General features: G+C 32.5%; 1 protein-coding gene and 2 long non-coding RNA genes across 4 annotated transcripts; all 3 read left to right on the top strand.

The window, feature by feature from the left end:
- Positions 1-576: 576 nt before the first annotated feature.
- Positions 577-5,307, top strand: LOC123225157 (disease resistance protein RPP2B-like). Of its 2 annotated transcripts, XM_044649029.1 has the most exons (5): positions 579-1,374; positions 1,561-2,644; positions 2,749-3,051; positions 3,163-4,602; positions 4,714-5,307. In XM_044649029.1, exons 1-5 carry the CDS (start codon positions 872-874, stop codon positions 5,197-5,199), a joined length of 3,816 nt encoding a protein of 1,271 aa, XP_044504964.1. In that variant the 5' UTR covers positions 579-871; the 3' UTR covers positions 5,200-5,307. The 2 variants fall into 2 exon arrangements, with proteins under 2 accessions (XP_044504962.1, XP_044504964.1); XM_044649027.1 differs by having other exon boundaries at positions 577-1,374; positions 2,749-4,602.
- Positions 5,308-21,223: 15,916 nt separating this feature from the next.
- LOC123224700 lies at positions 21,224-22,011 on the top strand. Its single transcript, XR_006504043.1, has 2 exons — positions 21,224-21,754; positions 21,858-22,011. It is a non-coding gene; the product is annotated as an uncharacterized LOC123224700 (long non-coding RNA).
- Positions 22,012-22,543: 532 nt separating this feature from the next.
- LOC123226180 lies at positions 22,544-25,049 on the top strand. The gene is made up of 3 exons (XR_006504296.1): positions 22,544-22,882; positions 23,442-23,551; positions 24,295-25,049. It is a non-coding gene; the product is annotated as an uncharacterized LOC123226180 (long non-coding RNA).
- Positions 25,050-27,756: the final 2,707 nt, after the last annotated feature.

Here is a 27,756-nt window from a genome sequence, read left to right as displayed (position 1 = left end):
TTCATGCTTTTGTTTTTTAAGATGAGGGAGAAGAGAGAGTGATTTTTTTATCACTTTGGAAGAAGAGGAAGAAAAGAGAAAAAAGTTGCAGAGAAGAAGAGAGAGAATTTGTGCATGAAAGATTGAAGAAGGGTATTTTGGGAAAGGTGAGTACTGTTGTGATATATTTGTGAAAGCTTTAGGATAGGTGACAATTTTGTATAGACGGAATAAAATAGTGTTAAAAATTTCAATTTCCCTACAAAGGGAGGGGATGTCCTAAGCAAGAAAAATCTTGCCTACTTCTTCCTCCAAGGCAATAAATTCATTAAATACATTCCCAACAAAATTCCTAAATGTCTTCCGCGTGACCAGTTACTGATTTTTCTTTCTTTTTGTTCGTTTACTCAGTCATCTACACTTGTCAGCAACTTTGTGGTGACTGAAAATGGTCTGGGTTATCTTGATCTCGCTACTGCAAGAAAAAATTCAAGTTCATTTATCTCTTTCCTGTAAATTAGGTTCTTGATTTATCCTTGTTAACTTTCTTGGTTTTCACTGTAGTGTGAATAGGGAGACTGGACTTTTTAGCTCTATCCAACAGACCATAGACTTGAAAATGACTTGCAAGGCTGAGATTCTTGCCGTAAATGGGGGGCAATTTGTTTGACTGATAGCTCAAAACTTAGTGGCGGGTGCTTGTGATAGCTCATCATCTATGTGAGTCAATGGTCTGGGTTATCTTGATCTCGCTAATTCAGGAAACAATACAAGTTCATTTATGTCTTTCATGTAAATCAGGTTCTTGATTTATCCTTGTTAATTTTTGCCTTGGTTTTCTCTGTAGTGTGAAGAGGGAGACCAGATGTTTTAGCTCTATTCGACATATCTGATGAAAGCCTCTCATCAGTTCCGGTTGATGGCTTCTTCTTCCAACATTCCAGAAGTAAAGTATGATGTTTTCCTTAGTTTTAGAGGTGTGGACACCCGGAATAATTTCACAAGCCATCTCGCTGCAGCTTTGTGTCGTAAAAAAATTCGAGCTTTCATTGATTACGAATTCGACAGAGGAGAAGAAATTTCACCATCTCTATTGAAGGCAATTGAACAGTCAAAGATTTCCGTTATCATTTTGTCTGAAAATTATGCCTCTTCCAGATGGTGTTTAGAAGAACTTGCAAAGATCCTTGACTGCAAACAAATGTTTCGACAGATGGTAATACCAATTTTCTATCACGTTGATCCATCACATGTAAGGAATCAAACTGGAGCTTTTGGGGATGCGTTTGTCGACCTCGAAAAGCGTTTTGAGGAGAGCTTAGATGTGCTACAGAGATGGAAGACTGCTTTGAAGGAAGTAGCTAATCTCTCTGGATGGACTGCAGATAGCAAAAAGTACATACGTATTTTACTTGTACTGTTTGAAAATATTTTACTTTGTTCTATATTTTTTAAGCCAACTAAGGAAAAGACATATCTTTTATCAACTAACAAATTGGTTAGATCAACTATTGGAATGAAATATACGATATCTTTTTCTCTCTATTTATTCATACTAACTAATATTTTTTACTTTTTTAGGTGTGAATCTGAACTTATAGAAGAAACTATTATGGATATATTAAAGAGACTAAACAAAATATCTCTAAGTGATTATAGTGACTTAATTGGAGTAGAATTTGCCATCAAAGAAATTGAGTCTTTGTTGAAAATTGGTTCCAATGATGTTTGTATTGTGGGGATTTGGGGCCTTGGCGGAATAGGCAAGACATCTATTAGTCGTGCAATATTCAACAAATATTTGAGCTATTTTGAAGGTTCTTTCTTCGCTGAAAATGTTAGGGAAGAATCAGATAATCACAGGAGACTAACTGTCTTGCATCAAGAACTTCTTTTCAAAATATTAGAGGATAGATATGCCAATATAGGACTCACCCTCACAAAAGAAAGACTTGTCCATAAGAAGGTTCTCATTGTTTTTGATGATGTGACTTCTTTAAACCAAATAGAAAATTTAATTGGAGATCCCAAATGTTTTGGTTTAGGAAGTCGAATTATTATAACATCACGAGATAAACAAGTTCTTAATAATTGTGGGGCAGATAAGATATACAAGCTTGAGGAATTAGTTGATTATGAAGCTCTTCAGCTTTTCAACCATTTTGCCTTCAAACATAATCGATATACAATTAAAGAGTACAAGGAGCTATCAAAAAAGATAGTAACATATGCTAAAGGTGTCCCATTAACTCTTAAAGTTTTAGGCTCTTCTCTATCAGGAAAGACAAAGCAAGAATGGGAAAGTGCAGTGAATAAATTAGAAAGAAGTCCTCCTAAGGATATCCAAGATGTGTTGAAAATAAGCTTCGACAGATTAGATTATGAAGAGAAGGAATTATTCTTAGATATTGCATGCATCTTTAAGGGGGATAATAGAAATCTTGTAATAAGTGTCATGGATTCTTGTGGCTGCTCCATAGAGATTGGGTTAAGTGTTCTCATTGATAAGTCCCTTGTTATTGTATCAAATCATAAGATAACAATGCATGATTTGCTTGAAGAAATGGGTAAAGAAATTGTTCGACAAGAATCTGTTGAAAATCCTGGTAAACGCAGTCGTTTATTTCACCATAAAGATATATATCATGTTTTGACAAGAAATAAGGTGAGGAAAATACATTACTTATTCATTTATATGTTATATATAAACATGAAAATGCATTAACATTCGTGCGTATTATTTCTAACTTCATTTCTTTTGTTAATTAGGGGACTAAAGCAATTAAAGGCATACGTCTAGATGTGTCTCAAGTAGGAGAAATACACTTAACTCCTCACGCTTTTTCAAAGATGTCAAACCTAAAATATCTCAAAGTCTATAGCTCGCACTGTGGAGAAGATTTTAATAAGTTGTATGGATTTCAAGATGTGGAATCTGTGTTCGCTGAGCTAAAGTACCTCTTTTGGCCTAGATATGCATGGACAACATTGCCTTCGAAATTCCATCCAGAGAACCTTGTTGCACTTGAGATGCCTGAAAGCAACATTGAGCAACTTTGGCCTGGGGTCCAGGTATTTATATGTTATTATTTTGACGAAATTAAGGCATGTTGTGAATTCAAGATAACATATGTGCTAATTTCTATGGTAAATCTAATTTGTTTAATTTCTTTTTCATTACAGAATATTGTAAATTTAAAATGTATTAACCTCAGCTATTCCGAGCATTTACTCGAATGTCCTGACCTTTCATTGGCCAAAAATCTTGTGACTCTAAATTTAAATGGTTGTACAAGTTTGATTGAGATTCATTCATCTATTCAGTATCTCAAGAAGCTTTCTACCTTAGATTTGACAAATTGCACAAGTCTTTACAGTATTCCATCAGGAATTTATTCAAAATCTTTGCGAGAAGTTTTTTTCACTGGCTGCTCAAATTTGGATACGGTGCCAAGTCTGTCATGTAATGTTGAAAAGTTAAGCTTAGATGGAACTGCAATTAGAGAATTGTCTTCATCAATCGAGAATTTATCTAAGTTAGTAACTTTGAATCTTCATGGTTGTACAAGGCTTGAGAATCTTCCTAACGACATTGATAAGTTGAAGTCTCTTAAACATCTTATTCTTGACGGTTGCTCAAGGCTTGAGAGTCTTCCTAGTGGCATTGGTGAGTTGAAGTCTCTTGGATATCTAACTCTTAACGATTGCTCAAGGCTTGAGAGTCTTCCTAGCAGCATTAGCAAGTTGAAGTCTCTTGGATATCTGACTCTTTACAGTTGCTCAAGGCTTGAGAATCTGCCAAGCAGTATTTTTTGTTTGAATGCTCTTGAAGATATCGATCTCTCTGGTTGCTCAAGTCTTAAGATAGTTTCAAGCTTCCCATGTAATATTAAGAGTTTATCTTTACGTGGTAGTGGGATACAAGAGCTACCCTCATCAATTCAGTATCTATCCAAACTAAAGACATTGGATCTTACAAATTGTTGGAGCCTTGAGAGTCTTTCGAGCAGCATTGGTAAGCTGAAGTCTCTTATACATCTTGATCTCTCTGGTTGTTTGAAACTTAACAGTTTGCCTGATGAGATAGGAAATTTAGAAGCTTTGATTCACCTTGATGTTGGAGGTACTGGTATAAGGGAAATACCACCATCCATAGTATGTTTGAATACCCTTGATTGGTTATCTTTTGAGGGATGTAAGGGTGAGGAACACGTGGGTTTGATATTGCCTTCTTTATCAGGATTACAACGACTCGAGTATCTAAATCTATCTGATTGTTGTATCATTGAGTTACCCAGCAGTCTTGACCAATTAACCTCACTACGAGAATTATATATTGGTAGAAACAAATTTGAGAGCATACCAGCAAGCATCATAAAACTTTCTAATTTGTTATTCCTTGATTTGTGCTACTGTGATGTGCTTAAATCCTTACCAGAGCTTCCATCGAGCATAGCATGTATAAAAGCACAGAATTGTAAATCACTTGAATTGTTATCTGGTTTATCGTCAACTACATGGAGGCTTAACACAGTTAATTTCATCAATTGTTTAAAACTGGACCAGAGTGCCCTTGAAGACATTGCGAAACCTGCTCTACAAAATATTCAGTGTAGAAAATTTGTATGTCAATTTCTCCTTTTATTTGTCTCTCTCTCTCTCTCTCTTTTTTTTTTTTAAATAGATAACAAATCTTATAATTTCATACTTGATTTGAAGATTTTCACTGTACAGGAATTAACTCTTTGCCAGCACTTTCCAAAGCGCTATATATGTTTTCCTGGAAGTTCAATTCCAGAGTGGTTTGCCTTCCGAAGTAAGGGATCATTTATAGAGCTACCACCAGGCTGTTTGAATGACGAGGTAGTGGATTTTTCTTTTTGCATTGTTATATCACTCCGAGACGATCATGATCCGCCCGAAGAGTTGAGAGTTGACTGTGAGGTGCAGTATGAGGAAAGGGCCAAAACGTATTGGAAATTTTGGCCTATTCGGTCGTCTATTGACTCAGGCCACATATTCTTGGGATGCACGGATTTTTTGTGTTCGTCCACTTGGTTTTCTATCAATAGTGAAGTTTTGTTTCAATTCTATATTAAAGATATGAAAGGTAGACGTCTTGAATGTTATGAGGTGAAAGAGTGTGGCATCCTGTTCTACACCCTAGCAGCGTTCCTAGAACAACAATACGATTTTCATAGAATAAATACAATTAATTAGACACACTTCGTATCGTATCTGAAACATGTTATTGGTGAAATTGAAATTGATATGCATGTAATTGAAGGCAAAAGCATGTACAAAATAATTTGCTGTGAATTAATTTTATTTTTGTGATATTAGCATTCAAGTTTTTACAATATTTACTAATTATGTAGGACGTTAATAAATGAAAAACATTCACTATGATGTATCACAAACAAATAACGTGAATATATATATATATATATATATATATATATATATATATATATATATATATATATATATATATATATTTATTCGTGTAAGTCACAAAATTTCATTGATGTAAATTTTTCTTCATTTTCACTGTAATCAAACAGAACAGTAAGCAAACATCAAATTTGGTAAGGAAACATAAAATTTGATGTGGAAACTGCTTTTGTTAGTGTATTTTTAAACAAAACTAAACTTGAGAAAGCAAATATGGTATTTCTTCAAAATAATAGACAGACGATGAAACAGACGATGTGGAAACTGTGTTCTGCCCTCCGGACTAGTGGAGCACCACACGCCAAAAGACAAAAGTTGGCCCAATGAGATATTTTCACTTTTTGTACCTTTTACATACAACTTTGTATAATTTGTTTAAATGTATAGTATTATTGAATTTTAATACATAGAGTCCCTAATTTGTCTACAAACAATTCATTGCGTATAGATATTACTTTGTAATTTGCATTAATTAGTTTTCATAATAGTGTTAGAATCACATATCATATCATGTATTAAAAATTTAATTTTGTGTATCATATTTCTTCTAAAATTAATATAATTGCACCTGAAAACACAAACCTCTAATCATGTTGGACCTTGTTTTGGAAAGGAACTATGTGCAAACTTACATTTAGAGAGTTACAAAGACTAATAAGGAAGAACACTCACGATGAATTATGAGTACTGTATTTCCTTGTTTAATGGCATTTCTTTATCAGCCCTATGGGTTCCCCTCGAGCCCAACAAAACAGGAAAATGGATCTAAACTTTGCCGCTTATCCATGATCCTTGAGTCCAATACAGATTTCGTAAAATATTGAACACACACTTGAACTACCATCCCTTGGTTTACTCGCAACATTATAAGGGCTGGCACACTAAGCATTTCTTCACTGTATTAAATAACAGAATCAATATGTTCTATAGAGTAATAATGGAGGAGCATCGGTTCCCTCTCTGTAGATTAACTCGTAAAAAGGATTGATTCCCGGAAAGCGTTCTCCGCAAATATCACAAAGTTTATTAAGGTTGAAGCTAAAGCGTATTCTGTGTTGCTAACCCTTACAGAAAGGTGAAATATAGATCAAATTGAGTGCCCCAATCCAACCTTGGAGACCAAATATAGTGACAATTCAGATGCTTTTATAAGCCAATAGATTAACCTTTTTAATAAAGAGAAAAAGAAGCCATTTCTCATCTGCAAAACGTCCACACAAATTTAAAAAATTGGGGAAAAACAAGAAACAGACAAAAAAAAAAAAATAATAGCGCAGAAACCAAGTCTGTCACTATCATGTCATGACCAAGTCTCAAGGCTATTTTTCACTTAAGTGACTCATATTTTCAACGTCTTTTCTTTTTCCTTCTTCATAAAAGATGACATTTCAAATCAAATCAATTAATAAAACACAAGAATGGAACCAAACCAGCTTGTATTGATATATATTTTGTATAAGCAGTGAGAGTTAACAGCGATTTCACCGTTGCCTTGTCACATTCTCTCTACTGACATTCCTCTTCTTCATCACAACACTGATTTTGATTTTAGAACTAAGAACCCACAAAAACAGGGAAAGGCTTCTCAAAAATCGAATGCCAAGGTTCAGGTTAGTACATCCATGAACTCTTTCTGTTCCTTTTCATTATTATTCTTGGCTTCTATTATTTAAGAAAAAAAATATTCTAATATTTATGCTATAGATCTTGCATTTTACACCAGTAGATTTCAAAACTCAGAATATGTCTCACCTGTTTACATCTTAATAAAAGGCCAAACGACTATAACGTGTTAGTTTTTTCTTCATGGCTTCATGCACTTACTTCCATGGCTTAATGGTAACTGCAACAGTTACTACTTCATGGATAATGGTAATTGCAACAGTTACTACTTTATGGATAATAATAACTGCTTCATGCAGTTACTTCTTCATGGTGTAATGGTCTGTAACTCCCATGTTATAACTCCACAAGTTGCGTAGCATTCTTGATGGTAGAATGCTTCTTCAGGCTATAAATAGGGTCCCTGGGTGAGCTTTTTTTACACTTGAAAACATACACCATTTTATGAGAAAAAGAGATCATCTAGAAGACGAAAGTTTACAACAATTTCCAGAGGATTATTCTGCATCAAATCGTCAAGCAATGGCTGGAGGTTAGTGTTTAATATTCCGCAATTTAATTTTGGTTTCTATCTTGCATACTCAGTATATATATGCTTAGATAGAGACCATATACATGATTCTAACATTTGGTATCAGAGCTATTTTTTGCCTCTGCCTTGCTTTGATGTGTTAAACATGCATAATTTTATGAAATCCTGAATTTCTTTAGAAAGAGAAAGTTGGCTGTTGGCATTTTTTGAATAAAATTTTTATTTAGATGAATTCTACATCAAAAACTGAGAATTTTGATATATGGAACGTCAAAATCAGATTTTTGTAGGCTGATTTAGAGTGCAAAATGTATACGGTCCGAAACCGGGTCTGTCGACCCGAACTTGACCAGGCTAGAGGTCAGGGACGATCTTCAGATGACATGTCGTTTGCTTTTGGTTTCAACAGACGACATGTCATACGCATCACTTCTGTCTCTTTTATTATGCACTGCCAGCCGACATGACATCTGCATTCATCTCTAGCGGATGACATGTCGTTCATCTACTTTATTAAAATGTAAAATTTTCCTTCAGTCTCGTGTCTCGAACCCAGGCCACAAGGTTCTGAGTGAGACACTTGCCGCTCAGCCAATTTCATTTTCGTTGAGAGTTTGGGACATCGTACAATATTATATGCTTTAGTTTTAGTTTTCATGAATAATAACCTTGTTGCCAAAATTATTATAATTAATTGGATAATTTAAGTTTCATTTATCCAATTTTTAGTGTTTATTAAATAATTTAATATTATTTATATGATTAATTTTATGCATAATTTTAGTTTAATTGAAATTATACTTTAAATAATTTTTTAAGGATTATATGCATAAAATTAGATGTCATGTGATTAGTATAATATTTGATTGATCATAGAGTAGCCACAGCATCTTTGATTATATCAAAGTTATACATTAAGTATCCTGAGATCACATTTAGTTATATGACATCAATTGTAATTAATTATGTAAGTATGATAAATCTTATCCCACAGGAATTTTTATTATATTTATGTGATTAATTAGGATGAAATAACAAATTATTTTTCTTAATCTACCCACAGGAATTAAGAAAAGGAATATAATTTGGTAGTTTTATCATACGGTTTATATATTTGTAGATAAACCTATTTAAATTAAAAACTTAGCCCACAGGCAGTTTTTATGTTATATGGTTTATATATTTAAAGCATGTTTATACATTGGTAGAACATGATATTAATTTTGATAGCTTCAAATTTAGTGACTTAAGCGTGTATGTTAATATTTATTTGCAGTTATTCAACCTATGAATTTCTCTGATAATGTATGTGATGTTCCTATTTTGAGTGGTGACAATTATAAAATTTGGAAGGAGAGAATTCTTCTCCAATTAGGGTGTATGGACATTGATTATGCTATTAGGAAGGATGAACCACTTACAGCTACAGAAACTAGCACTCAGAATGAAATTGCCTCGTATGAATGTTGGGAGCGATCTAATCGCTTGAGTATGATGTTCATCAGGACACGTATATCTACTAGTATTCGTGGTTCAATCCCTGAGTGTAATAATGTCAGACAATTACTAAAGGCTATTGATGAACAGTTTGAGTCTTCAGATAAAGCACTTGCCAGCACTCTAATAACAAAGTTTACATCAATGAAACTCACTAGTGTTAAAGGTGTGCGTGAGCACATCATGCAAATGAGAGATATTGCGGCTCAACTTAAGGCTCTTGAGATTGAGATGTCTGAATCTTTCCTGGTGCATTTCATTCTAAATTCTCTTCCATAACAATACGAACCTTTCAAAATCTCTTATAACACACATAAGGAAAAATGGTCAATCAATGAACTTCTGACCATGTGTGTTCAAGAGGAAGGAAGGTTGTTGATTGAAATGAATGAAAGTGCACATATGGTTACACAAGGGAAGAAGAAGAAGAAGAACCAAGCTAAGTATAAGGGAAAGGATAAAATATTCAATCAGCCCGAATTTAAGAAGGAATCCAAATGTTTTTTCTGTAAAAAGAAAGGACATGTCAAAAAGGATTGCATTAAGTTCAAAGCTTGGCTTGTAAAGAAAGGTAATCCAATCTCACTTGTATGTTATGAATCTAATATGGTTGATGTTTGTCATAACATTTGGTGGATTGATTCTGGTTCTACAATCCATATTTTAAATACCTTGCAGGGCTTTCTAAACCAAAGGAAGTCGATAGCCAGTGAACAAAGCATCTATTCAGGAAATAAGATGCGTTCACATGTGGAAGCGGTCGGAACGTGCAGATTAGTTTTAGATTCTGGTTTTGTTTTGGATTTAGAATGAACCTTTTATATTCCAAGTTTCTCTAGAAACTTGATTTCTGTTTCAAGACTTGTACCCTTTGGATTTTCCTTTACATTTAATGAAACTGTATTTAGTTTGATTTATAAATCTGCAGTTGTGGGAAATGGTACATTGTCTGATGGTTTGTTCCGAATTCATTTACAAAATAATGTTTCATTTAATTTGATGTATGTTCAAGATAATGTTGGTATTAAAAGAAGTGTTATGAATGAAAATTCCTCTATATTGTGGCATCGGAGATTGAGACATATCTCCATAGAAAGAATTAAAAGGTTAGTGAATGATGGAGTATTAGATACTCTAGATTTTACTAACTTTGATACTTGTGTGGATTGTATAAAGGGAAAACAAACCAACAAGTCAAAGAAAAGTGTCAAGAGGAGTTCAGACATATTAGAAATCATACATACAGATATTTGTTGTCCTGATATGGACGCTTATGGTCAAAAATACTTCATCTCATTTATTGATGATTATTCACGATACATGTATCTCTACATGCTCCATAACAAGAATAAAGCATTAGATGCCTTTAAGGTTTTCAAGGTAGAAGTAGAGAAACAATCTGGAAAACAAATTAAAATCGTGAGATCAGATAGAGGTGGAGAATATTATGGTAAATCACTCATGATAGACAAGCACCTGGTCCATTTGCAAGGTTTCTTGAAGAAAATGAGATTATTGCCCAATAAACTATGTCTTGTTCTCCGGACCAAAATGGTATAGCAGAAAGAAGAAACCCAACTCTATTGGACATGGTGCGGAGTATGCTTAGCAGCTCCAATCTTCCTAAATCACTGTGGGTAGAAGCTCTTAAAACGGCAGTGTATATATTGAACCAAGTTCCAACCAAAGCTGTTTCTAAAACACCATTTGAGTTATTTAAAGGTTGGAAACCGAGTTTGCGACATATACGCGTTTGAGGATGCCCGTCTGAAGTAAGAGTTTATAATCCACATGAGAAGAAATTAGACCCAAGGACTATAAGTGGTTATTTCATTGGATATGCCGAAAAGTCTAAGGGTTATAGATTTTATTGTCCATCACATAACACTAGAATAGTAGAATCTCGAAATACAAAATTTCTTGAAAATGACTTAATTAGTGGGAGCGATTAATCTCAGGATTTAATTTTTGAGAAAGATCATTCAGGTACTCAACCACCCATTTCGAGTAATAGATTGATTGTTATTCACAACACCCCTCAAGTTTAAATGGATGTTGAACAACCAATCAATGAAGTTCCACAAGTTGCTGATAATAATTTAGTAGATCAAACTGTTCAACAACCTTCAGATATTGTTGAACCATCAGTTGTACACTTTACTCCACAAGAAGATAGTGTTTCAATATTAAGAAGATCAACTAGAATGAAGAAATCAGCTATTTCTAGTGATTATATAGTGTATTTACAAGAAATTGACCATAATTTAGGAGCCGAAGATGATCCTGTTACGTTTTCACAAGCAAATGGATTGCAGTAAATCTATTTTGTGGTACAATGCTATGAAAGATGAGATGAAATCTATGAAGAGTAATGAAGTCTGGGATCTTGTCAAGTTACCTAATGGGGCAAAGGCCATTGGGTGTAAATGGGTCTATAAAACAAAGAAAGACTCATTAGGTAACATCGAGAGATATAAAACAAGACTCGTTGCTAAGGGTTTCACTCAAAAGGAGGGAATCGATTATACGGAGACCTTTTCTCCTGTATCTAAGAAAGATTCTTTTCGTATTATAATGGCATTAGTAGCCCATTTTGACTTAGAACTGCATCAAATGGATGTGAAAACGGCATTCCTTAATGGAGATTTAGAGGAAGAGGTATATATGAAACAACCTGAAGGATTCTCCTCTAGTGATGGTGAGCAATTTGTGTGCAAGCTTAGTAAGTCCATATATGGATTGAAACAAGCATCCCGTCAATGGTATTTGAAATTCCATGAGGTTATCTCTTCATTCGATTTTGAAGAGAATATCATAGATCAATGTATATACCAGAAGGTCAGTGAGAGTAAAATTTGTTTCCTTGATCTATATGTGAATGATATATTACTTGCAACTAATGATAAAGGATTGCTTTATGAGGTGAAACAATTTCTCTCTAAAAACTTTGATATGAAAGATATGGGTGAGACGTCTTATGTCATTGGCATTAAGATTCATGGGAACAGACCTCAAGGCATACTAGGTCTATCTCAAGAAACCTATATCAACAAAGTTTTAGAGAGATTTCGGATGAAAGATTGTTCACCAAGTATAGCACCAATTGTGAAGGGTGATAAGTTTAATTTGAACCAATGCCCTAAAAATGAACTTAAAAAGGAACAAATACAGAACATTCCCTATGCTTCAGCTGTTGGAAGCCTTATGTATGCTCAGGTTTGCACAAAACCTGACATTGCATTTGTTATTGGGATGTTAGGAAGATATCAGAGTAACCCAAGTATAGACCACTGGAGAGCTGCAAAGAAAGTGATGCGGTACCTTCAAGGGACCAAAGAATACATACTTATATATAAACGGACTAATAATTTAGAGGTAGTTGGTTACTCCGATTCTGATTTTGCCGGCTGTGTTGATTCAAGAAAATCAACATCTGGATATATTTTCTTGTTTGCCAACGGAGCCATATCTTGGAGGAGTGCTAAGCAGTCATTGATTGCTACATCTACCATGGAGGCTGAGTTCGTTTCTTGTTTTGAGGCTACATCACATGGTGTGTGGTTGAAGAGTTTCATATCTAGGCTTAGGATTGTGGATTCTATTTCTAAGCCGATAAAAATTTATTGTAACAATTCAACTGCTGTTTTCTTAGCTAAAAATAATAAAAGTAGTAGTCGAAGTAAACATATCGACATTAAGTATTTAGCCATTAAGGAACATGTAAAAGAAAATAAAGTGGTCACTGAACACGTCAGCACTGAATTGATGATTGTCAATCCTTTGACAAAAGGCATGCCACCAAAAAGTTTTAAGGATCATATAGAGCGAATGAGAGTTAGTCTCATGTTGTAATAGTGATGGGAGTTGGTTCCATCATGTGATTTGATGTATATACATTTTCTATAATAAATATATTCAGTTTTTCAATTGATTAAGTTTTCTCATTTTATGTGCACATTTTGGTTGAGAAAATAATCAAATTTGGACCCAGAATAAACATAAGGTTTATTCATTAAGTTATAGAAGAATAAATACATTGTGATACATGAAATATAATACTCGTTCTTAGAGGACTTATTGTCATGATTCATGTATTTTATTTCTTTACTTCAGTATGTGGATTGATGGGTTACAGACCAAGTGGGAGAATGTTAGTTTTTTCTTCATGGCTTCATGCAGTTACTTCCATGACTTAATGGTAACTATAGCAGTTACTTCTTCATGGATAATGGTAACTGCTTCATGCAGTTACTTCTTCATGGTGTAATGGTCTGTAACTCCCATGCCATAACTCCACAAGTTGCGTAGCATTCTTGATGGTAGAATGCTTTTTCAGGCTATAAATAGGGTCCCTAGGTGAGCTTTTTCTACACTTGAAAACATACACCATTCTATGAGAAAAAGAGATCACCTAGAAGACGAAAGTTTACAACAATTTCCAGAGGATTATTCTGCATCAAATCGTCAAGCAATGGCTGGAGGTTAGTGTTTAATATTCTGCAATTTAATTTTGGTTTCTATCTTGCATACTCAGTATATATATGCTTAGATAGAGACCATATACATGATTCTAACATACCGCACCCAAGGTTTTGTGAAATCAGAATGTTTTACACATTAACTTTGGAAAAGCCAAATACCCACCTATAAACAGTTTCCATCAATAAAATCTGTTAGATGCAAGGGTACAGTAGTCATTGTTGTCATTGTAGGTGAAATGACAAAATATTCTAAAATTCACTAGACTAGACAATTAGAAGATGTTAAAAGGAAAATAAAAAGATCAATAACACTTTTTTCATGCAGATGATTAATCTCAACGATCGAAATTGCCACTAGGATCGATTTGCTTGCACAGTCCAAGATATGTGGGATGAAGAACACGGTCTTTAGCCCCAGTTCCATGGTTCTTAATACGTTTGCAGAAATACTTCAATGGATGAGTGTACAACAACCCAACAACTATCCCAAGAGCAAAAACAACCAATTCATCTGCTTCTTCTTCAGTGGGCAACACCAGGCTCGTCCACACTTTGCGAGCCCTGTCATGCATAATGCTCTTGTTGTCTACAATAAACTCCACACTTCGAGAAATTTCTCTCGCAATTTTACTCCATCTTCTATTGTTTCCCGCATTTCTTGCACTGAACCTCATTGCTTATGGTCATTATATTCTTTGCCTCTAAACGATTGAAATTGAGGTCAAGCTTGATTCCCATCCTTCCTCTTGTACTCATAGCAGGGCCTGCATAAAAGAAATGCACAAACATCGCAAGCAACAAATGGTTCCCCATCCACAATTTTGCCAACATTATGACAGCAGATCTGGCACACCTGTATGCCCAAGTTCTTCTAGATCTAGACTTCCCCTGAGCAATCAATTATTAGAACTCTCTCAATTCCAACAACCCAATAGAGCAATGTGTATTAATTTAACACCAACAACTTAAAATCCTGGCCAAACCAGCAGACTCAAATACATAAGAGTTTGATGTCCCTCTTGGTTGCTAACCTAGGATGACTTATGGTCATTATATTCTTCGCCACCTAACAATCGAAACTCTCGATGGCAGCACGTTTTCGCCAAACATGCAACTACAGTGGGGCTATGGGTTTTTTGGGTGTTGGGTGACAGCACAACAGTAAAACTTGGGTATCATTTTATGCACAATTACGGCGACTATTGTACCCTTGATCTAACGGATTTGATTAACAGAAACGGTTTACAGGTAGGCGTTTGACTTTTTCAAAGATATGATTTAACTAAATCTTGGGTGGGGTATAGTCTTTTAGCCTTTATAAAATTATAATTCTTTTTTTTTTTTAAATGATTCTGATCACCATTAATTCACCCGCTTATCTGATGATATGATATGAAGCATCAGCATTACAGTTTAATCAAATTCCAGAAAACCTAGGGCAAAGAAAAGGCTCTTCCCCTTTTTTTTTTTTTTACAAAGAAATTACAGAGATAACTTATAAGGGCTAGGTGCAAGGGAACAGACGAAAGTAAATTTAGAAAATAAATTCAAAATAAATAATAAAAAATTATGAGAAAAGAAGCCAATCAAAAGACCATATAGACAGCACTAATTTTTTTAGTGGGTCAAAAACCCCCATTCATTTGTATGTTAGTCTAAGGGTATAGGTTACACATTTAGAGTCAAGTTAGTTTGGTGCTCAATTCGAATAAATTAAACTCAAATTGAGATAATCTTAATTTAATTAGATTGAATAAACAAAAAACGTCAACAAAATCATCATCTCCTAAGTTTTTTATTCTTCATACCTGGCCATTCATGATTTTCTCATTGGCGAAGCTAAGAGTATCCTCAATGGGGTCACTTGATCCAGTAAAATTCTAAAATTTCAGAAAATAAGTATATATTTTATAATAATTAACATTTTTGACCCTATTGAAATAGGTAAGCAAAGAATAAGTATATATTTTATAGTAGATCTTCTAACCCCACTAAGTAGCTATTCCCCTGTTTCTTCTTTTCCAGTAGCTTTCCAACAACTTGTCGAATAAATCATCACCAAATCAAGCAAATTGAATTCCATTTTGAGTCAGTTATTTTGGATTTAAATTGAGTTTGAATTAAATTTTGTTTAAGTTTGATTTGCTTTAAATCAAAATAAAACTCCGAATTTAGGCGAGAAATAACTTAAACAATTGAGGTTTCAACCTCATAAAATCTTTAGGCACCTCAACCGTTCTCACTTGCTACTCACTTATACGCCAAATAAATAAAATAAATTAATATTATATGTATTCAGTTTTGAGTATTTAATTGACTATTCAAATAATATATCATCATATGATTGAATGTTATTATATTATTATTTATATATTCAAAATTAGATATACATATTTTTATGATCAAAAAAATTTTGAAAAATAATATTACAAACAATTTAATAGTGTCATTTTCAAACAATATATTATTTGTTATACTTATCATATTATGGAAAATAAAATTATTTCTTTATATATTTATAACGTTTTACGGGGTTTATATGTGTACTTAAATGAGTAAAAGGCCATTGGATTCAACCTAATCTATGAGCTCTACATCCATGATAATCACTACAATGTGCTATCATGTTATAACGAACATTAGTTTGATCCAGAGATAACAATACTTAGAAGCATCAAACTATCATAATTTTTTTATTGAAAAAACCTAACTTTATTTTTTGTTATTGAAAAGACGAAACTTTTATATATTTTTGTTGAACTAACTAAATTTTTACTATAATTTATTAAAGGTATCAATCTAATCACATTACTTACAACGACACTAAATAAGAATAATATGTTAGTTTTTCCATCATTAATTTTTAATGACTAATTAGTATATATTTAGTTATTTTTAAAATAAAATAAAAATAATAATCTTTGGTCTTTACAAGTTTAAGAAAAAAGCATAAAAGTTTTTTTTTTTAATCTATTTGGTAATTTTATGTAAGATTGTAACAAAACTAAATTCTAATTATTTTTTTGACACAATTTATAAAAATAGGTTGAGTAAATGACTTTTTTCCCACACAAGGTTAGACTGGAAATGCCTTTTTCACTCTTCAATGCTATAAATAATATTTTTTATTCATAATTAAACTCCGTTAATGGAAAAGAATATTCTTAAAGTCTCAAAAAGTTTAATAATCATATTATCCTTAATTATTTCACATTTCAAAATTAATGTATCATTCTAAATTAATAAAATTGAAAACCTTTAGATTTTAAATTTACAAGACACATCATTCTTTTTTCACCCTCACTCTTTTCTTCACTTTTGCCATCTCCCTTGCACCTTCACAAACCTATAACAACACATTCAACCCCTCCAAAGACACAAACTTGTTGTATCTAGTCAAAAACCAAAGAGACAAGATTAAGGAGCCAAAAGATTGATAAAATCATTAGTAATAAGTTGATATACTGTCTTGATAAAATCTTCATCGACTCCACTAATTGCTATGATGAAATCTCCAAACCGAAAACCTTGAGAAAATTTTAATCAACTCCAACAAGTATGGCTATATTCAAACCGAGCTTGTTCAAGTTCAAAGAATCCTGAAACAAGCTCAGCTCAAGTGAGCTTGAACTCGAGTTTTAGAGGTATTTAGCTTGTTAAGCTTGCGAGTTTAAAAAATTTGATACAAAATAACGTTGTTTTAATTAATACATATTAAAATAATATCATTTTAATACCGAACGTAACTTAAAGCTTGATGCGAGCTTAAACTCAAGTCGAAGTTGAGTTTGGTTCTTTTGAAACGAGTCTAGCTTAAAATTTGAAATGAGCTCAAGTTTGGCTCTAATCTAGCCCTACCAACAAGCTAGATGTTGAGATGGTAGTAAGCTAGTTGTAGCTAAGATTTTCAAAGACATGTAGAGATTGAATTACAAATTTTTAAACCAATAAAAGGTCAAAATGTCATTTTTAAAACATTATGATGAGATTTGTCAAACACTTATTATTTTTCATTCTTTTCAAAACTTTTAAATGGTAAAATTATAATTTTACCTTTATACATTAGTTTTATTAAGAGAGTTAGATTTTGGACAATAAAGTGTAATTTGTCATCAAGCGGTAGACAAGTCGTATTTCGCCCAAACCTGAAGTATGAAATTGTGATTTACTCAAATAGCTTTAAATCCGATAGATTAAACGGTGGATATTGACCATTAGCTGCATTCTGATATTGACCCTCAGGCATTTTATTTGCTACAGTGTAATTAAATTCAATGAAACTTCATCAGCTCCAAAATCAATCACCATTGGAGGAATGTCATCATTTTATTTGGTGTCCAAAATCAATCACCATCGGTTTGTCTGTTGAAGAAGCAAAGCTGACAGATCTTTGTATTTCCATGGCAAATCGCCTGAGTTTTATGACATCATTTTCTTGAATTTTGATCAGTGTTTTCAGATCTTTTTATAAGCATAATATTTCAGAAAAACCTTGAAGAAAGATGACAACTTTTCAAAAATCGAATGCCAAGGAGGTTCAGGTTAGTACATTTCTCTTTCTGTTGTTTTTCATTATTATTCTTGGCTTCAATTATTTAAGAAAAAATATTCTAATATTAGCCCTATAATAGATCTTGGATTTCATATCAATGGATTTCAAAACTCAGAATATGTCTCACCTTGTTTACATCTTTTACAAAATTAATATTCTATTTTTCTTTTTTTATGATTTTGATCACTACTAAATTTCCTGCTTATCTTATGATATGAAGCCTCAGCATTACTTTTTAATAAATTCCAGAAAAGTTGGGGGTAAAAAAGCGCTCTTCCATTTTTCCTTTTTGTAAGAAATTTCAGAGATCGTGCTATAAGGGCTGGGTACAAGGACAAACCTAGAAAGTAAATTTACAGAATAAATTTAGAATAAAACAATTAAAAATCAAAACCCAGTGAAGTCCAACAATAGAAGCTAGACACGGCAAAAGGTCGGGCTGGCAAAGCTTGTACTGTAGCAAATGCGGTCAGGCCATGGGCCTTCAAGGCTGGAGCTTGGGCCTGGGCATCAAGCCCACAGGCTGGCCTGCTATTACTTACATATTTATTTAAAAGTTAAATTAATAATTAATAATTATAACATTAAAATTTATTTTTTATTAAAATTAATAGATTAAACTGATTAAACCAACTTATATACATAGGGTTGGGCCATAGGCCTTAAGTAATTTTTGGATTGATTCAACCCAAAAACTCGTAATTATGCGGGCCATAGCAGTGACATAGCCAGTCCACTAACACCTCTAATAGAAACATTAATACAAAAATTATTCAATCTAAAGATGAAAAAGAAACTTTTTTTAAATGGGGTCAAAAATCCCATTCATTTGTATGTTGGTCTAGGGGTGGCCAACTTGGTGTTTATTTCGAACTAGTCAAACTCAAATTAAGATAATCTTAATTCAATTTGATTGAGTCGATGAAAAATAACCAATAGATTTATTTTTTCAAATAACTTTTATTTTTCTCATAAGTTTTTTCTTTGGCCACCCTTCAACTTCTCATAGGCGAACCAAAGTACACTCAATAGAGTCACTTAAGCTAAAGAAATTCTAAAATTTTGGAAAATAGTTATATATTTTGACCCCATTGAGTAGCTACACTGTTCTTCTTTTCCGATAGCGTTCCAACAACAAACTCAGCTTCAGTCTGAGCAAGTCAAATTCCAACTTGAGTTGGGTATTTTGGATATAAATTGAGTTTAGATTGACTTCTATTTAATTTTGATTCAACTAATCTATGAACTCTACATCCATGAAAATCACTAAAATTCCATGTGTTAGCACATTATATCAAACTTTAGTTTGAACTATCATAATTTTTCATTGATGAGACCCAAATTTGTTTTTCTTTATTAAAAAGATAAAACTTTTAGATTTTTTATTAAATGAATTAAACTTTTCCTGTAATTTATTATTGGTATTGAATAAATCACTTTACTTTGTAAATAAGAATGATTTGGTAGCTTTTTTGTTATTAATTTTTACTGGCACTGGAAGTTAAATCCATTTTCATATGACATAATACAAGTTTGGTCATTTTAGTAAAAAAAATAAAAATTTATATTTTTTATTATATTTTTATACTATTTAATATATATTAATATTACTATATATATAGTGATTTTCAAAAACAAAAATAAAAATAATAATCTGTCTTTACAAGTTCAAGACAGTAGTATCAAAGTTTTTTTATTATTTGTTTGATGGTTTTTTTTTTGTAAGATTGTGACATAACTATATGCAAATTATTTTGTGACATAATTGAATTTAAATGGGAACAGTAAATTCCATATCACACCCAAGGTTTGATTTGAAATAACTTTTCCACCCTTAAATGGTAAAGTCACATTTTTTATCCAAAAGCAAACTCTGTTAATGGAAAAGAATTTTGATACAGTGTTAAAAAGTTAAATTATTATATTATCCCAAATTATTTTACTTTTTACAATTATCTTATTATTTTAAATTGATAAAATGAAAAACCTTTACATATTAAATTACAAGTCATATCTTTTTCCTTTTCATCCTCACTCATTTTCTTCATCTCGCCTTTGTCATCTCCCTTGCACCACCACGAATTTTTAAAAACACATTTTACTCCTCCAAAGACAATAACTTGCCGCAGTTGGTCAACAAGCTGAAGAGACAAGGTTGAGGAGTCAAAAGATCAATAAAATTATCATTCACGAATTGATCTATGCTACTATAACAAAATATTCGTCATCTCCACCAACGGTCATGATGAAATCTCCAAATCGTCAACCATGAGAACATCTTGATTAATGCCAAGAGGCTAGATTCAAAATATTGGTGAACAAACAACCAAAATTTCAAAGAATTATAAAGACTAAATTATCAGTTTTCAAACCTATAAAATGGTTAATAAATCATATTTAAAACATAAAAATGAAATTTTGTAAAATGATTAATTTTTAATTTTTTTCAAATTTTTATAAAATTACTAATTTATCCTTATATATTAGCTTTTTTTATATATACTTTGAGTTGAGTTTTGGGTACATAATAAAGTGTAATTTAAACTATGAAGAGATATATAAGTGTTCTTTGGCCAAACCTTGAGTGGGAACATGTAATTTACTCACATTCGTTTGATCCAATTGATTTCATGGTAGATATTGACTGTTATATGTGTGAATTGGGTCAATCTGATATTGAGCTTCCGACAGTTATGTTAGTACAGTGTAATCGAAATCAACGAAACTACATCAGTTCCAGAACTGGTCAGCAATGAAGGAAACACTGACAGACAAGATCTCTTTGGATGCTAATGGCCAAACAAAACAAGTTTTTGGCCTGTGAGATGACTGATTCAACTGTGCTAAATTTTAAAATAAAGGCCAAACGACTTATTCTCACGTAAGGTGTAGTGAATTTTTAAATTTTTACTTATCAATTTTAAAAAATTCAAACACCTATCCATAATCAAATTTCTATTAAAATTTTTAATTAACATTTAGGGGTAAAATATCATTTAACAAAAAATTAAAGTTTTATTATATTTTTCTCACCCATATTTAAAAATTTATATTTTTCCTCCAACCTAATGTTTGAAAAGTGACAAAAACCCCTCTAAAGTTTGTTCCTCTTTTTCCAAAGCTGATTTCTCCTTCCTTGGCCATCGGCCGTCCTCCCTTCCCCTTTTATCTCTCTATAGCCTCTCCGGCTGTCTTTGATCGGAGACGACGAAGACAACACATCTTCGTCCTAAAGAAGACGATTTCATCTTCATCTTTGTCCTCGCCATCCTCGGATTCTCGATTCTTGTTGATCCATTTGTGCAAATAGATACGTTTTATGATTCTTGATGTAATGATCTATCGATTGAGATGCATTCTAATGGCTGTTTACACTCTTTCATATTTTGATGGTTACAATCTCTCTATTCGTCCTCGCCATCCTCGGATTCTCGAAACTCAGTAAGACACCCAATCCAACCTAAGCGTGAGGTCCTCTCTATATGATCCAGATACCTAGGATGTAGCTATTATTGTGCGTTCAGTGTTGTGATTGTTTTGATGGTTTTTCTGCAAGTAGCTTGATGATGTTGCAAATAACAATGGTGTCATTGATGTATTCGAGAAAAGGCCGAACTCAACTCCCCAACATTTTCAGTGAGTTTTTTGTTTTTCCTTTTTCCTTGAAGAAAATTTTGTCTGTTATATATATTTTCCTGCCGAATAATAATCGTGTGTAATGCTTCTCTGATTCTTGAAGTATTTGAAGACCCAGTGCAGACCTTGGAAGATGGGAGAGAAGTATTTGAAGAGAAGCAAGTTTCTCCTTGAGCTGTAAATTCTGTTGAAGCATTTTTGTTCAATTAGCAATGAATGCATTTTGCAGATTGAAACTAGAATTTTTCTGATCGTAATTGAATTTTGCGGACATCTAAACTGGATTTTTCGTTCAATTACTAGTGAAACGTTCAACCACTATAATGCATTCATTTTGGTTCTTAGTTTCAAGCACTGAAACTAGAATTTTGTAGACTATAATCGGTTCAATCAGAAAAAATATTTGAAATGTATTGTGGTGGTTTACAAATTAAAAAAAATTGTAATACAAATTAATATAATGCAATTAAGTTAAACATATTTTACCTTGAATTTGGCAAATCGAAAAATAACATCGGTAAAGTATTATTAATTATGTTGTTTGAACTTGAATTTTTATATAATAGATAATTTTGTATATTAAATTATATAATTATATATAAATTTTTAATTAAAATAATATTAATTTAAGAGGGTATTCTTGTCATTATACTTACTAAGGGTAAATAAGTAATTTAACCTATAGACTAACAGAACGTGTTAATAGAGTTGGATCATCAAAAGGTATTTGAGTTTTTGAAACCTAATGAATGGAAGTTTGTCATTAATTCAAACCTTGCGTGGGACAAAGTTATTTGGCCTTTAAAAAGAAGTGTGATACCTTGTCGTTTCACACCCATGTACGCAAATCCAAAGTATAACAGCTCCAATTCGGTCTCTTCAATCCCAGATCATTATTCCTGAAATCTTACAAAATCAGCAATTAACAACGACCCAGCGAGGACCGACAGGTGGTGACCAACCGAGAGGAACAAACGAGACTATACGATGATAACCGAGAGGACGAACGATCAACAGGCGACGAGGAGAGACGAAATCCGACAGACAGACCGAGCGATGAACCGAGAGGACGACCGACTGACCAATGACGAGGAGAGACAATATCCGACAGAGAATCGAACTGAAATTGTAAATTTCTGTATATTGAGTCCTTCATTCGACTTTGCTCCAGAGGAATTGTTTTGGATTATAGGAAATTATTGTTGTAGAAATTTCAGCTTGTTACATATTTGTGAAGTTGAATATTGGTTGAATATTTGTGAGACAATATCCGACGGAGAATCGAACTGAAATTGTAAATTTCTGTTGACACCCTAACACATTACTGCCGACTTTGTAAATTAGAAGTTGAAAATGTTTTCATAGTGTTTGCTTATTTTGAATTGGGAATCTGTTTGTTTCTTTTGTCACATTTGTTTTTGTTTGCTGACCTGCTTGAGAATCATTTTTTAACGTAAAAATTTGTTTGTTCATTTTCCCCGAGAATGGCATGGATCAGTTCAAAGTCATGTGTTACTATGGCTTGGAGTCACGGCATGGATTTTACCAGATTTTAAGGCCTACACAGATGGGACTGTCTCTGAATATCGGTTTATATGTACTACTGTCAAGAAAGCTAAAAAAAATTAACGTATTCTCATAAATCAGAATATTTCTCTCATTCTCTCCATTCTTTTGTGCTGCACAGATATGGCTTCAGCTGCATTCATCAAGCCTCTCCCTGTAATAGAGTTTGTTACACATCTTCTAGGCAATGATGTGTTGTGTAGGACATTATATGATTCTGCTTGTGTGAAGGTACCCTTTTTTATATTAGTTAAGTGTTTGTTGTTGATTTTTGGTAGTTACTTTGACTTGAAAAGTCTTTTTCTTGATGTTTACTAGATTAAGAAGGCCTTTAGAGGAGTCAAAGTAGAAGTTTCTCACCATGGTAATGTCTGTAGAAAGTATTGTGTTTCATGATTGATAGCTCATCTAGGAAAAATCTGGCACATTCCAAGGTGGTTAGCATAGCATGTGATGTTTGCCAACCAGCTGATGTGCAGAAATTGGCAAATTTTGCTGTCAGTGAACTTGGTTCTTTTGATATATTGGTTAGTGATTGTGTCTTTTGACTTGGTTTTAGACTTCTAAAAAATTTTCAGCTGCTTCAAGACTTGTAATGTTTCCCCTCCCCAACTCTGCTCCCTTTCATGCGATCGTTTTGCTTCTGCTACAGTGTCAACCTGACATTATTATTCTGTTCCTACTAGAAAGAAACAAAGCATTTATTGGTTCTTGTTGACTAACTATTCAAGCTAGGAACGTACTTTCAGCTCCGGTAGTTTTGGCTTCTAGTTAATTGATGTATTGATTTGACTCCACTGATTTTGCTTTTGTCCCAGTCTGTTTTAATCTGCAGGCATTGGTTCATATTAATTTTTCATTTCAATCAGAAATGCAAAGTGCAGTTGTAATTAGTGTATTTTGCTACCTTCTGTTCTCTAGACTTACAGTCTCACAATTTTTTCTTGGCTCCTGATTTACTCTTTACTTGCCAGCAATTTGACAGATCAATAACGCAGGCACTAATAAAGGTTTCAGATCCTTAATGCAGTTTAGTGATGAAGATATTAAGCAGTTATTGAACATTATTATTGTGATTGATAATTCCATATTTTTTAATAAGCAAATACGATTTCCTATTCAGAACCTGTCAAGTTTGCTCGAGTACTGGAAACATCAATTGATGTTAAGTTGCCATATATTTTACCAGGACCAAATATTAATCATCACCTGTCTGAAAGCTTTGCATTAACCCATCCCTTTATTGGAAAAAGAAAAGAATATAATCCTACGCTGATTACTCACCAAAGTATAACGAAAGCCTTGTGAATCCTTCTCTGTCTTCCTTAGCTTTGTGTGTATGTGACTGTTAGAGCCAAGGCATATGTGAGGAAGAAAGATAGGAAAGGAGCAACTATGAGGACATATGGCAGCAACCTAGGGGGGATAAGTGTCAAGCAGCAGGAAAAAGTGAAGGCAACCAACCACTACTCACCCAGTGAAGGTGGAACAGGGAAGCAACTAAATCAGGGGACCACCAAGATACTGAATTCTGAGGAGGCAATCCAGGATTGGAGAGACAGTTGTGAGGAGAGAGGCAAGGATATGGAGAGGAAGGAAGAGAGGGCGGGCAGAAATTGAGAAGAAAAACTGAATGGGAGAGACCAAGCCTCTCAAATGCTGGATGAGTTGTTGAAGTCCTTTTATTTATTTATTTTTTTGTTTCCAGTTAGTATGTAAAAAGAATCAAACAGAGGAAAAAGAACTATTGTATTTCATTTCCAGAAAAATCACTCAATACACATTCTCAGTTAATTTCATCACTGTTCTATACAATTTAATTTCACAATTACAATATTTCAATCTCTGGTACTTGTTCTGTGGTGTTGTGGTTTGTTTAATACTGGTGGAACTCAGCTTTTGATTCTTCTTCAGCATAGTAACTCTGGTAACTCCAAGTTTGTATCAACATAGAATTAGAGCATGATGAGGATGGAACCAAGGGTTGAAGGATTGGAGACCGACATGACGATGGTAAAGGGAGGATTATAAGGGATGGGAGTGAAGATGGGGGAACTAAACTCAAGAATGGGAAATATGAAATCAAATATGGAAACTATTAAGGAGTTTTTACGTGACCCGAGGGAGTCAATGTCAGTAAGGAAGGAGGTGATAAGGGTAGACATGTAGGAGTAGATGTTCAATATCAATCTCCATAGATATGCAATAATCATAAAATATTTTGGATGTAAATTCATTAGCATTATCTAGTTATATTGATTTGATCAAATAATATGAGAAATGTGTATTTAATTTGATAATTTGTGTTAACAATTTAGCAATGACAACAATTCGAGTTTGCAATAAATAAATATAAGACTATCATGCAAATACATCAATTAAGATGATGAAATAATACAATGGCTCACTTGGTGGATGAATGGGTCCATTCCCTTGAATCTTTTGTAGGAATGTTGGAGTTGTTTAGTGCATGTCCATGTGAATTTTTAATAATTCTACGTATCATTTTAGATCTTGGGTGATCTAGATAGTTATGTCAAAGTATAAAAACTTTTGGATCATAAATCTTTTGGTTTGATACTACATAAGATTTAATTACCTTTATGAGTGTATAATATAATCCAGATGATAAAACAGATAATTTTTTTAGTATATGTCTTCTTCTAGAGGCATTGTCAGTTATACAGAGAAATTTGACACCATTTTTACTCATGGTTTTAATATGATAACTACTATTTTTTATATCTTTAAAACTAAATAAATTTCTTTTTTATCTACTTGAATATAATGAGTCATTAATGTTTTTTTGGTCCCATTTTTCAATAAAATTATAACTTTATTGGAGCCTTCAATTAGATTTATTGATTCAAATATAGTGTTTATTTTAACTTCAATCGGTGCTAAAGTTAAGATAAATTTCTTTTCCTCAAGAATTGTGTATATTGTTGTATTATTCACCAAATACATATCTCTATCACTAGCTTTTAAAGTTAACGTTTCAATTTTAGAGTCTATATCATTTCGTTTAAAAATTAAATTAGTTATAACATACACAAAATAGTGAAAGGAAGGAGAATATGATAATAAAATACAAAATAATATTAATGACTCCAAAATAATTATATATGATATATTCTAATTATAAAAATCTTGGACATCCACGTCACTAGTCAAGTAACCTATGTTCTTACTTTTGAAAGAAGTATTGAAACATCCAGATTCATTAGATCAACAGGATGTAAATCGTTAACAAATTTGATTATATTTTTTATGGATGTTTAATATAGATTTACTCAATGTTTGTATGTACTACAGGTATGTGACCAATGACATTTATAATCATATCGAGGGGGCGTTTGATTTGGATAATATTTTATTATCAAAATAGAAAGAGTATCTTGAAGATAGATTACTTAGAAGATTATTGGGTATAAATGATTACTATATTTGATAAAATTTGATAGATATAAATAATTATTGTGTTTAGTTAAAAGTAATAAAAGATTACTTGTAAATTATTTTACTTAAATGTGTTTGAATATAATTATTTTTAAATATTATTTAATATTATTTGTCATATTAATTAAAAATAAATTTATTTTTGTCTTAAAAAATTAATAAATAATAATATAATTATAATAAAATCAACATTACCTTGGTAATCTTTAAATACTTAAGGTGAAGGTGATAATCAGATTACTACTTATATTATCTGCCACGTCAGCATTGGTAATAGAAGATTACTATAATATTTTATTACTAACAAACCAAATAAGGAAATAAAAGATAGATTATCAAGGTAATCTTCAAAAACTGAAGTCAAATGACTCCCGATTGTTTTGTGGTTTACTCTACATTATTTTTTATTTCATTTCAGCCTTGGTCCACTTCTAGTATTGAGATTTTCTATTATAACTATCTTCAAATCGAAATTATTTCATTCATGACCTTACTTATACCCATAATAACTACTTATGATAGTTGTTCTCACTTTATGGAACAGTGCAGTGTTTCTGGGGGGAGTTTGATGGTTTTTCATTAACAAGCAAATATAACATTAATTCAAAATTTTCTTTTTTGATATTACTATTACAGGAGCATATTATACAAAAATAAAAAGTGGAAAATATTTTCCCTTCCACATAATTTCAGTCGAGGAAAAATTCTGAATATGGTAGAATTGTACTAAATAATAGAGTTATTGGGAGCATTGTTGACTCTAATGTTCATATTTATCTTTTAAATTTCTTTATGAATTTAGTAGATCTATCATTATATCCATATATTTGACTTGCAATCCTTCAGGGATGTGATACTGATAAAATAGTGGGCTTAGATTTATCCTTCTGGGATATTTTATTTAATCACTTTTTCAAAACTCATAAATTATAAGTGGAAAATCGTGTAAAAAACTCATTTAATATTATCTATCCAAT

Source organism: Mangifera indica, chromosome 9 (genome assembly GCF_011075055.1).
Source record: "Mangifera indica cultivar Alphonso chromosome 9, CATAS_Mindica_2.1, whole genome shotgun sequence".
Taxonomy (NCBI): Eukaryota; Viridiplantae; Streptophyta; class Magnoliopsida; order Sapindales; family Anacardiaceae; genus Mangifera; species Mangifera indica.
Note: the sequence above shows the minus strand (reverse complement) of the source record. Positions and strands in the feature narration are given on the sequence as shown.

Bases quoted from the DNA above. Each gene is read 5' to 3' on its own strand.
- LOC123225157 (XM_044649027.1), top strand. From the start codon at position 872: ATGAAAGCCTCTCATCAGTTCCGGTTGATGGCTTCTTCTTCCAACATT. The intron at 1,375-1,560 runs GTACATACGTAT...TTACTTTTTTAG, and splicing joins TGGACTGCAGATAGCAAAAA to GTGTGAATCTGAACTTATAG. The intron at 4,603-4,713 runs GTATGTCAATTT...TTCACTGTACAG, and splicing joins ATATTCAGTGTAGAAAATTT to GAATTAACTCTTTGCCAGCA.